This window comes from Seriola dumerili, unplaced genomic scaffold (assembly GCF_002260705.1).
Source record: "Seriola dumerili isolate Sdu_G_001 unplaced genomic scaffold, Sdu_1.0 BDQW01000242.1, whole genome shotgun sequence".
Taxonomy (NCBI): Eukaryota; Metazoa; Chordata; class Actinopteri; order Carangiformes; family Carangidae; genus Seriola; species Seriola dumerili.
In genome coordinates, this window is record NW_019174497.1 from 7,463,292 (window position 1) to 7,476,423 (window position 13,132).

At 40.4% G+C, this 13,132-nt stretch overlaps 1 protein-coding gene across 2 annotated transcripts in view; it reads right to left on the reverse strand.

Annotated features, from left to right (window-relative positions):
• The window catches only part of insc (INSC, spindle orientation adaptor protein), a 60,275-nt gene that overhangs the window by 30,388 nt on the left and 16,755 nt on the right, over positions 1-13,132 (reverse strand). Inside the window, exons 1-2 of one of the 2 annotated variants that reach the window (XM_022756282.1) lie at positions 12,709-12,772; positions 8,608-8,703 (exon numbers count right to left, since the gene is read on the reverse strand). In XM_022756282.1, the coding sequence (XP_022612003.1) occupies positions 8,608-8,681 (74 nt within the window). In that variant the 5' untranslated portion in view covers positions 8,682-8,703; positions 12,709-12,772. Of the gene's footprint in view, positions 1-8,607; positions 8,704-12,708; positions 12,773-13,132 lie in introns of those variants that run through there. The other variant, XM_022756283.1, reaches the window with a different exon arrangement.

Sequence of the window (13,132 nt, forward strand, 5' to 3'; positions counted from 1 at the left end):
AACATCAAATTGTTCTGCTGGATGAGTCACTGAGACGCTGCTGCTCTGACAGACCTCAGTGTGTGTGTGTGTGCGTGTGTGTGTGTGTGTGTGTGTGTGTGTGTGTGTGTGTGTGTGTGTGTGTGTTAAGGTTGACGTCAGGGTAAGAGCTGGAGTTATAGGCTTAAAGTTGCTATGAGTAAGGGCAGAGTTAGGGGCTAACAGAAACAAATATAAATGCTGTATTTCCATCATGTTCACTACATTGTTTGTCACCATTAGAGGTTGAACGGGGGCGTTCCTTTGATTATGTAATCGTGTTGCAACCTCTCTTTCTGCAGTTGTTTCATGGGACCAACTGGAGAATTAGCTCCACCAGCTGTTTGTCTCAATGAAGCAACTCTTCATTTTCTCAGAACGGTACCATGTGCAACAATTAGCATTTTCTTTTGCAGATTTTCTGGAAATGAAGTTGGCTAGTGAGGTTTTTGTATAAAGTATTTCTTAGTTCTTACTAGCCAGTTTCAAAGTGATCTACTAAATTCTATAGCACCACTGGGGAATGATATGGCAGATAAAGAACAACATAGTAGTAACATAATTTCCAGTTTTGGTCCATATCACCTTTTACTTTTCTTTATTAGAAGCCAAACGATATGATATTGTCAGTTACTTACACAAAAGTTACACCTGACATTTAGTATGTATGTATTTAGTAAGTAAATATTTCTTAACTATTAACCGACCATTGCCTATATGAACTGGATCCTGTGGTGCAACCTCTTTTAATTTAGTAATGAATCTTCGTTTATGCTATAACTAGGCTACGTCTAATAGCAGGAACAGCTGAGGCTCCAGACCATAAGGTGAATATTCTCAGGAAGTGTAAAAATTGCATTTTTAAGGGTCCTATATTTGAAACTTAAGTTTCGATATCCATAAGAAGATGTATTTTCAAGATGCAGCACAGTCAGAGGCAGTGGCCCAGCACTCTTTCTTCTTTTTGTGCTTTTAAATAGCCAAAACCATCTCAATGTTTTTCTCTGAGCACTTTGATACTTTCACAGTATTAATATAGAAACTAGACCTGATTTATAATCAAACACATGGACATCTACCTTTATAATATATGGGACCTTTAAACTTGAAATGGTGTCACTCATATGAACCTTACAGTCACCGAGTGCATTTTCTAAAACCTTCACTCTGTGGAAACCGGCTGCTTTACAAAGGGAATCATCTGCTGACAGCAGCTCTATGCTGAGGGAAACCCTCACCGAGCAAAGAAAAGGAAAACACAAGAGCATCGTAGCACTCATGTGAATCTCTAACTGAATGTCTCATAACAGGGTGTGAGTCAGTGTCCATGAGGCTAAAAACAGCAACTATGTCTGCATGAAAACACACTGAGCATTAATCTCTTAACGTGTGTGCTCTGTGGGTCATTCACTAATCGCATCATGAAGATATTGACAATAAAGGACAATAACAATGTGCTTTAAACCACAGTGAGAGTCATATCTTTGCCCTGCATATTGTATCAGCTAACAATGCGGTGTCGTGCTTGTTAGCAGCAGACAAGCAGGTTGGAAACTGTGCGTTGCGGCACCTGTTGTCACTCAAGCATTGCAGCTTTTGGACAGCAGGAACTAATTTGTTCTTCGAGGGTGGCTGCCTATTAATAGTCTTGTTCTACATATCGCTAGAGGCTTCGAGTGATTCAGGTACTATAGTGCAACCCTCCACCAACATGAGCACAGGCTGACTAATGTCTGCTTCTCTTTAGTCGGCCACTTGATGAATGGTTTCCCTGCATGTCATGCCACCTTGCTGTCAACTGCAAAATGATCCCACTGATGTTCTGAATTAAGGCGTAGACCCCCTGAGCTCAGTCTGGTTTTATGAATGTGTGTGAAATTAGCATGTCTTAAAATACAAATAATAAGATGAGACACAAATACTTAAAATACCATATGCACCAGTTGTGGATTTTATGAAGGAAAAACTAAGAATCAGCAGAAAATTTTGAATTGACGAAGCTGAGTATGTGGTATATTTAAATGTGTACGCCAAGACAATCAAAAAAAAAAAGAAAATCTGCAACTCTTTTTATAATTGATACATTAAAGTAATTTTTTATCTAAAAATACCAACAATTCAAGTTTCAAGCTTCTAATAATTTGCTAGCTCTATGTGTAATACCATTAAGATTTACACTGCTAGATATTTTAGAGGCCAAATGATTAATTAATTGATTAAATAACTGGAAGCATGCACCAATGAAAATAATAATTTGTTGCATCCCTAATTAAATCATTCAAGTGATTTAAGTGGGTAAGTATTTAACTGTGAGGACCTGTCTTCACCTCATGAAAACATACTTTTGACTGTGAGTATTCATTTTTGGTCAAATACTCTTGTGTAACCAAGCTCAAAACATTAGCTATTCCATTAAGGTTTAAACAGGCTACAGTCAAGTTAAAAATACAAATTGATATAGTTCAGTAACTAAACTGTTTAGTTACGTGCGTTCAGACTGAACATGAATTTTCACCTTGTTTTATGTGGAGAAATTCTGACCGTTTCTTATGTTATAAATTGATATTCATGTGTTATTCACCACAGACATTAAATATACCAACTGCAGGAATGTTAGCTGACATATGCACTGACTGTGCGTGCGGAGCGAAGCCATGTCTTTGATGTATTTATGTGGAAAAAATTTTTCTGACTTTTACTTGTTTATCATTACAGTTAACATACCATAGACACGAACGTCAGCTAGCGGTAGCTATTAGCTAGCTCCCACGCACTGAGTGTGTGCGCAGAGCGAAGCCGTGTCTCTGCTGTATTTGTGAGACAGCTCAGACTGATCCCAAAACTTTACAGTAACTGTTGTTCTGTTGTCTCTGCTTCTTTATATCGTATGCTCAGAAAGTGAACAGCTTGGGATGTGAATGTTGGGGGGATGTGTTGCTCAAACTAAAACACTTTTAGCTTCCCCAGTCAAATGTTTGCATCTCTTTGTACCTGCTCTTAAAATTGATGTGATATGTATTCTTATCACCCTTTATGAATAAACAAACTTATTTTGTTTGCCCATTTTTAGCTATTTCTTCATGTCAGGCACAAATGAGAATGAAAATTTGTTACTGTCTTTAATCAACAAAACAAAAACCTTTTATTTGAATAAAAGACTCTGTGGTTTGATTCTCTGTAAAACTATATAACAAATGGATGCATTCATGGTACAGTACAGTGAGGAGGTTTTGATAAAAGCTTAAACAGATGGTTTAAACCAACATCTACAATTGTGCACGAACTGCATGAAGTATTACAAGCAGCTTGTTTGGAGAGAAACAGCAACATGTGTTACTTCATGCTATGATTTCTGCTTTGGATCTGACTGCACTGAGTTCACATCCTCCACACAGTTTTCTGATATGGAGGTCATTCAGCCCGATATAAGCAGGAAGTAGCCCTTCACTGTCGTCCAGTGTCTGGTTTGCATGAATATAGCAGTGTGATGCCTGATGTCACGAATGAACAAATGGAAATCTTTCTCAAATACCACAACAGAACCACAGTCCAGCGGGGCAGAGTGAATGGAAATGTGGGCAGAATGAGCTGTGAGATGTTGAGGACCAGATCGTTGTGGCTTTGGCTTCAACTGAAAGAGGAAACAAGGACACTCTTGTCCCAAAAAGAATTAAATATGGAGGCATACATAAAGACCAAACGGGGTGTTAATGCATTCCTCTTCTGCTCAGAAACCAGAATTTTGCTAAACACAACTCTCCTATAACACTTTTCTACATGGAGGCTACAGCTCAACTGAAAATTTACATAATGCAAGCCTTGGTTTTGTAGGCGCAGGCCGAGTCTGCGCTCCCCCTTAGGTAGCGGATTGTAAAGGGATATTGTGGCAACTGACTGGTACAGTTGGATCCTGGCAGCAGGGGTAGACATCTGATTCCCAGATGTTTCAGATGGCCTCTAATGTGCAGCCAAGACCAGATTCACCTAAAACAGCACACACCACACACAAGTTTGTTTCTCTCTTGTTCTATGTCTCTGTCTCAGTCTGTTCCTCTAGTTCTCTCCATCATTTGTTCTCTCTCTGACTCACACTCCTGCCCTAACACATGCCTGGTTACATGCACCGTAGGCATAAATATACAGCTATTGCAGGCATATGTAGATTTACTCTGTCTTTATCTGTATCTTAAACCATATCCAGCTGACACTCCCATTTGCTTTGCTCTCTTCTCTCAGTCTCTTTCCCTCGCATCAGCAAACCCACACTTTTCCAACACTTCTACATGGGTTGCAAGCAAAAAGCTGCAACATGAAGAAAGAGACACATGCATAGACAAATGACGCCACAGAAACCTGGTTAACCTGCTCATGTTGTAATGACTTGCCAACCACTTTCAGATTGTAACCTGAAGCCTCAATTGTCAGGACAAGGGCATCTGGGCAAAGAGCTGGTTCTGTTGTGGAGATGTTTGTCAGCTGAGTGCATGTGTGTGCGCTCCATCTGTGTTTGCTATTTATTTTAATACAATTCAGTCATTTGGCTCCTTTCATCAGCTGATTTACTGCCATGTGCGGCACAAATAGGATTTATGTTTGAGTGTGTGTATGAGAGAGGACAAAGAAAGCAAGTAAGAGATGATCGGTTTGTTTATGAGTGTGTGCGTCTGGTTGCCAATGTATGGCATGACAGCTCTAATGATGTGATATCCAGGGGCATTCACCGTGCATCCTCCGCAACGCTATGTAAGCATTTGTAAACACAAAACTGTCAGAAGATATATATTCAAATTTATTATCAGTGACTGAAATATTCTCAACCACAGCATCTGATGAAGAGGCTTTTCCCATTAAAAAGGGGGGGGGGGGGGGTTCAGCATCTGGCACTTTCACAACAAAGATATAAATCAGTGCTGTATGATAGGAATGAAGAGTTGTGATAAGAAACAAACTGTTATTGATGTTATTTTTGAAAGAGCGGCCCTCCAGTTTGTGATGAAGCCTGTTTGGAGTCCAGGTTTAGGTTAGCTGGCAGGTCCCTGTCAACTGTTCGTGACTCGACAGCGTGGAAGCAGCGCTGCTCTGTTTTAACTTCAGTTTCTGATTGTTTGGAATGTGCTGGCTCCACACATGTCTGACAGATTTTTCAGCATTTTTGGTTACAATCTCCAGCTTTCATGCAACTCAAATATAAAATCCAATTGTGGACAGATGTTTTCACATTGTGTGTGTGTGTGTGTGTGTGTGTGTGTGTGTGTGTGTGTGTGTGTGTGTGTGTGTGTGTGTGTGTGTGTGTGTGTGCGTGTGTGTGGGAGGGAGTGAGAGGATCTGTTTGCATTGTCACTAAGGTTTTGACCTTTACACCTCCTGCTATTGACTGCCTCTAATTTGTTGATCTAGGATCTTCACTAAGGCCGATATATTGGTTTGGGGATGTTGAACCAACAAGTCTAATCAAACATCAGCCACTAAATATTTCCCAGGGCAGATATGAAGGATGTGTGGATGTGAATTTTCACAGCAGCTCCTGACGTGTCGGTCGATAGGACCTGCCTCAACCCTTCTCAACAGATGAACCACCTGAAGTTCATTCAGTCTCAGTTTCAGTCCAGTTCCATGATGATTTTTATTCAGTTCTTGTAATTATTTGATAAAAGTATTGTCAATTTTAAAGCTGCACTAGATAATATATTATATTGTAATATATCAAGCATGGGGTGAAATGGATGAAATGTGTGAAGGGGTCACTGCAGTCCCCCTCAGCTCTAATGAGCATTTTAACATCTTTCTGTTTTGTTTTGATTTTCTGGCTTTCGACTTTAAAGGTTGTTAAACTCTCACCACTCTCATGAACCCATCTGATAAACCCACTGTAGCCTCCCTGTTCAGCACCAACAAACAGCACACACACAAAGTTACCAACTAGTTAGTGATGATAATGGAGCATTTAGCAGCTAAAGAGCCAGATATTTCCCTTTAGCATTTAGCAAACCAAAATGCTAATAGACAAGATATTGGACTTATATTTGTAGGGTCTAAATAAATAATAATATTGCCCGGTGTGTCTTTAGCCCTGAATGACTAAACATAGCTTCCTGATTCCCTTTTCCTTTTGAATGGAGTCAGTCTGTCAGGACAGCGAGGGGTGACAACACAAGGGGCTCTTTACTTTTGCTGCAACGCAACAAGACGTCATCCAGCAAGGCACTACTTTGGTCAATCAATACATGCAAGCAAACGTTCCTACTGGATTACTCAGTACTGTGAATGCCATGTTTCTACTGCTGCAATAAAAGATAAAGTAGTCTGCCAGTATTATAAACCACTGAGCAGGCATCTGATAAGTCTTTACCCACATTCATCTTTTAGTCTTTCATTGTCTCACCAACACTTTACAAACAACACGCCCTCCACCAACGCAGCACCTTGCATTGTTTCAACACAGGACTGTTTTCTGTCTGAAGGTGACAATATCAGACTTTTCATAGTTTGTTGTGCTGCCCCCAAGAGGCCAAGAATTCTCTTAATGCTGCTATAAGTGAGTCATTTCCAGCAGAAGACGGCTTTGGTCGCCCAAGGTTTTAACTAAGTAAGAAAAGAACTGTCTATGCAAGTGTCTCAAAGAAGAAGGAAAGTCCTGCATTCAAGACAGTCTCATGTTCAAGACTTTTATTCAGTCAGTACATCAAACTGTTTCAGTTCCTACAGACCTTCCTGAGTTCTCTGTCATCAAAGTGACAAGGATTACACTTTCTTAGAGTTGGCTATTTAAGAGTATTATTATCATATGATAAGTTGGTTTTTTTCATTGAATATAAGGGTTTTTATCCAGTTCTTTGCTCCGTCAGTGAATTGAGCTGTACAAGGGGAAGAGGTGCTTAAGTGATTAATGGTCTAAAAGCCTTGTTCCTTGTCATTTTAGCACTTGAGTAGGAAATCACACTCTGAAGAAGATCTGATGTTTGATGTGCTGATTCAATAATGATTATTCCTGAATTTCCCGTGTAGATTTGTCCCTAAGAGAGTTTGAGAGCATTTCTGTCTGCATCTCCTGACTCATGCACCACCGAGAACCAAATACAACCTGCTTTCCTCACAGCAGTCTAATCTGTTACCAAACATCTCTGTGATTCATCATCATACAGCTCAGGATGACTTATGACACAACTACACCCCATCACCACAGTAAACCTCAATCTCTGCTCCTACGACAGCTGCCATGATACCAGCATCTCTCACACCACCGCCACCATTACAGCACATTATCAGAAGGAGATAGGCACCAAAGTAGGCTGCATTTTTGGGGGCCCCATCTGCAGATGAAACAGGAGGGTTATTTCTTGCTATCATGGTTATTATTATCAGTATGTTGTTTTGGTGTGCTTTTACATGTATGTGATGTGTGTGTGTGTTCGTGTGTCCACAGAAAAGAATATTTACAGCTCTTCACCAATAGCTTTAGTATTAACACGAGCAGCCCGAAGATGACTAGTATAAGTAGTATATATTTACATTGGTTTATTCATTCATTAGCTACATCGCTTATCCATCTAGGATCGCAGGTGGTATGGACACACCCTGGACAGGTTGCCAGTCTATCACAGGGCTGACACATAGAGACAAACAACCAGTGACACTCACATTCACACAATTTAGAGTTGCTATTTAACTCTTTAGGCATTGGATTGTGGTTAGGAAGCCAGCACAAGCAAAACATGCAAACTCCATACAGAAAAGATTAAACCCAAAAAATGCATCATTGCGCCACTACATTGGTTTATGTTTCTATTAATGTCCCTATAAAGCCATGTCTGCACCCCTTACAAGTTACACCTTTATCATTTTTATTACTTAATAAAATTTGGTGACATTATTTAACTCCAGTAAACCAGTAAAACACCTGTTTGAGTGTATTTTGAAATTTCAGCAAAATAAAATGTGGATCATAGCAATTATCTTTATGCAAATATATTCAAGAGTACGTGACAACTTACTGCATTGCTCAGGATATTTCATTGTTGCTTCACACCTAAGATTGCATTTGTAATTTTTGAGTAAATGAATTTGTCTTTTCTGATCGACCTATTCTCTTATCAGCCACTGTGCTGAGATGGACTCCATGGTTTTGATCTCACAAACTTATTTTTTGTAGTTTTTGGGCTTGAAGGTTGGAGTGAAGGTACGTAATATCTGTGAGTAGCAGCATGACATGAAAACTTTGATGATAGTCAAAGAAGTGAAAAATGTCAAGATGCCGACTGCAATGTCAAGATGTATTCAAAAAAATCTGTATTTCTCAGCTCTTTTTATTTCATCCTCTCTTTTTCAATACACCAACTTTTCCACCTCAGTAAAAAAAAAACCTTTTTGATTTCAATAGCAAATTGAAAAAGCACATAAAGCAGCTCTATGGAAACACACTTAAAAGTAAGTTATTGATGCTTAGAAAAGCACAAAAGAAACAAGCGGGAAAATGTTACTTTAGTGATTTCTGAGTGTACACCTCAGATCAGACCTGAATAAGCGCATTAAAGAAAGTGCGGTGCAGCTACTTAAGATCCACAGTGGTCAGACTACACTGCTGCTACTTACCTCATTGGAGATGAAGAGAGCGAGCTGCTCTGTCTGGAGCTGCTCTGAGGAGTCGCCATTCTGTCAGAGGCCATCTTACTTCTTACAGTTCAGCACCTGAAACACAACACATGCAACGTAAACGTCCAGGCTGCAGGACATGAACCTTATGGTCTCTTCCTGTTATCATCTTATTTTTCTCGTCAAGTGTGAGAATACATTGGAAAAAGTTTAATTTTATCAAAAGTAACAGCATCATTACACAGCAACATTCAACATACACACATATGAGCACACACTCCGCATCCTCCTGGCTGCGGTGCTTGCCACCGCAGCACTATCCACTACAATATCTCCTTATTGATCCGCCTCCAAGCTTTCTATTCTTGTCTTGTCTTTTTTTTTCCTCCAAGTAATTCAATTATCAATAAACCTCCCTGTTTTAAATAGCTGCAAGCTGCTGGTGTGCCAGTGGAATAATATTTCTTATCTTCTAATTTATTGGCTGGCTGCCAGCCAGTGACTCTCTTCTCTACTTTGAGCCTGAGCAAAAGGGGCTGACGCTTTTAAGTGCCCGCAACTTTATTCCACCGTTTTATTGATGTATCCCATTTAGATTAGTCCATTTTCAATCGGGAGAAGCCGCGGATGCCCTCCTGCCTGAACCACACTCTAATCCTTTTAGTTAATGATATCCTGCAGTGGTGTGGTTACAAATTTTATGTTTACTGTGGAGTATAATTAGCAGGTAGTTACAAAGTGAGACTATCTCTCTCTCACGAACACAAACACACACACACACCCTGAAAGTGTCACAGGGCAGGTTTGAGCTGCAGTGTCCTGCTTTTTACTAAATGCTGTTATGGTGATCGATAGACATAAACAGGAGAACTCATACTAAAGCAATTGAGACCAGAGGGATGTGTGACGCATGTTCGATGTCACACATTCAATCCCATGTCGGCCTGCTTTTGCAGTGCCGCAGTGATCAAGCTGAAATGCTAAAATGACCAAACAACTGATACATTCTGTAGAGTTCTGAGAGGATCAGACACAACGGCGCATCGGAGGAGTTGGCAATTTTGGTTTTACTATTTGCTTCACTTGCTCCCCGGGTTACGTAATTATGAGCAACAAGGGAACTATTTGATGATGGATGAGGAAAAAAGATGGGGGATTTTTTAGGGGAGTGAGTCATTGACTTCGTTAAAGAGATACCCAGACAGATGAATAGGTGAAGAGATAGAAAGTCATAATACAGACAGAAAAAGAAGAGGGAGAGAGTAGGAAGAAGATGCAGGGAGGGACAGAAAGGGAGAGAGGAGGGGGTCCTTTAACTGCAGTGTTGGCATGGCTCCTCCAGGGCCATTTTCAGAGAGAGCATCACAGCGGATCAGAAATTAGACCAATGCTGTGCCAGGACAAAGGAAGACTGACAGTAAAAACCCTGCGTTAGGGAAAAAAACCTACATCCATAACATTCAGTGCCGTTACGCAGTAGAATACCATCAAACAAGCTCTGATATAATCACAATAATTATGACAATAGAGGTGTAGATAAATTATATTGGCCCTGTAATTGAGCACAGGGTCACAGCCAGGGAGACAGAGATCCAGCAGATTCCATTACATGAGCCTGCAGCCCGTAACAGCGCTCTTCAGTGGATTACCACACAAATGGAGATGAGTTGTCCAATCAAGCAATTCAGTCCTGAGCACTTAGCATGCGCCACTAAGTGCCGTGTTAAGGACCATTGCGCTGGAAGTGATCTCTGCCGTGAGAGGCCACCGACTGCAAACCATGCATGGGGGGGGGGTTTCTTTCACAGCATCCTGGATGATTCAGTTTTGCACACAGTGTTGTTATGTTGTAATAATTTACATAACGTAGCAACTAGAGCTAAAGCTGTGCCTTATATTTATTTTAAATAAAGAAGGTATTTTCACGGAGCTGCAGGCACCACAATTAAAAAGTCCCCGAGTGCATTAAGGTTGTAAGTGCTACACAAATATGAGTTTCCTAAGCAGATGGTCAGCTTTGACAAGATCCCAGCTAATTTTCTTGCTGTGGTGGACATTTCTTTTCATGTCTGGGCTGAAACCTGAGCGGCCCTGTGGGTTTCCCCATTCAGTTGCCGTGGAGAACGTGTCGGTTGTAGGTAAGCCAAACAAAGGACACCTCTGTCTCAGCCTCATGTCACATGCCGGGTAAAATAACAACCACTCAGTGACTTGTGTGTGTGTAAAGGAAATCACCAGGGTGTGCTTTCCAGATTTACTGCAGCACTTGTATTTATTCTTTGCATGTGTGTAGAGGGGGATTTAAATGTCGGTGTGTCTTTGTGTGCATGTTTCTGTCACCAGCAGTTTTCCAGTGATGTTTTGTGTCTGTTCCTAGTTTGTCACGCCGACTTTGCATTTAACACAAGAGTCATCTGGATTCTTTTAATCTGAGCTCAGTAGCCTTCATGTATTCTGACTGTAAAACCTGATCAAGCTTAGGGAGAATAATAGAAAATTACCTATATGATAAGACAGAGACAAGAATAAAGTACATCCAGAAATTTGTGATGATGAAAGTTACAAAACATCTAGTGCTACAACATAATCAAGTATGTTGATTCTTTTTCTTAGACAGGAAATGGAAAAATTAAGACAAATAATGTGATATCATCATTATTTTTCTGTTTTTTTCAGCCTTGAACACCGTTTTCTACAACCACCAGCTTCACAGACTGATAGTGAAGTCACATCATGGTAGAGGTGGGAAAGATTCCCATGTTAACGACATGTGAGTTATCTGAGAACTCAGTGTGGTTACATAATTACAGAGTTGGTGGAGAGAAGGATAAAAATACTGTGCATCGACAATCTAACGCTATAGTCATTAAACTTGGGTTTAATTACACAGAACAACAGTCTTTGGCTGACATGAGGCATCCATGTTTGTTTGATTGTTGTGATATTCGTAATTCCAATAATATTGATACAACATGGACACAGCATGAGGCCATTGGAGTAGTGAGCTGTGACAATCAACAGTCACTTGTCAATGACCATAGTCCAGGTGCAGGTGGAAAAACATTTTGAATGCTAACAAGCTGAATAAGCTGTAAGTTTTCTCCGACACTGAACATGGTTTCTTGCCAGGAGCAGGTGGTGGTGATGGTTGCTTGACAAGAGCTTGTCTTATTGTCTTTACAAAACAATAGGTTATAATACGTTCCGGCACAGCAATACATCTTCAGAGCTACAGTGAGTCGCTATCAGAGAGTGACAACATGTCTGAAATAGGCTGGGGTAGCTGGTTAGCGTGCTAACTTCAGTAGAAAGGAAATGAAGCTCTTGGTGAGTGAAGGGAAGAAGTTTAATGTTGAATTCAAAAGGTTTCTTCTAGACTGGTAACAGCTGTTAATGCTAACACTAGCTATGTAGCCATAGCAAAGCTTACAAATAGCTCTTTTAAGTGTTGTTAAAGTCAAAAATGGTTCAAAACCCAATAGCAAGTAGATACTGAAAATAGATTCTCATTCATCTGAAGCAATAAGGCAGGGACATGTTTCATTTTTGAAAAAAGCTAACGGAACAGTTAGCACTTTTAGCATATATGTAATAAGGGGACCTTAACTTTCTACAAAATTCACTTTGACTCCTAGTATATATTTTTCTTAAATTAAAATATAAGTCCACGCATACTGCACCCTCCTAAAGTTGGGGGAAACTTAAAAGCTTTAGTCCCTACATGCTACATTCTTTCTGACGTAGCTCTAACTCTTAGCTAATTTTTGTCTCACAAATATGAGCGCACGTGCAGCTTAATGTGCCACCAAGCTTTCATTGTCGGCTGACTTCACTGTCTGTGCTCGCCACAACTGCAGAATCACTCGATAAAAATACGTTTCCATAACTTTTTATAATATTCTTTGGTGAAGCTGAATGCCTCTGGCAGATTCTGGGTAAAAAACCACCAAGTGAATACAAAAACTGTTCTGCAGAAAACACAGTACCACACCACTGTGGTTTAGCTCTATTGTTGTGCCAAAAGGAATGAATTTCTGTTTGAGAAAAACAAAAGAAATCGAACTCTGCAAAGAAACTGGAGAAACAAGTGAAGTCACTCACCATTTTGTGAGACTAAAACCAGGTTGCATCACTGGGATGCAGAGAGTCAGGCTATGTACTCCACGTTTAACGTTCTTCTTCTTTCAGAAGCATCTCATTGTGTCACCAGTTCCTTATGGTTTGGCTTTATTTCAGAACTGCCAGCAGTTAAGCAAAATTTTTTTTTTCTAATCCTCCTGCTGCTGCTGTCCTGACTCACACACACTGAAGAAAGCCTCGACTAAAGCAGCTGTCTCTGGCCTCTGGCCTCTAAATACAGTGGACATGCTCTGCAATCGGCGACTTGGCGGTGCCGTGCTGCTCACATCCTGTCATTGAGCTGGAGACTGGGTTCGCAGGAGGAGACAGCGGTCACAGTCTAACCACAGAACTGTCATGTGGAGAGGAAAGCAGAGCTCGATGGGTACTGCATGGGTGGCTGGGT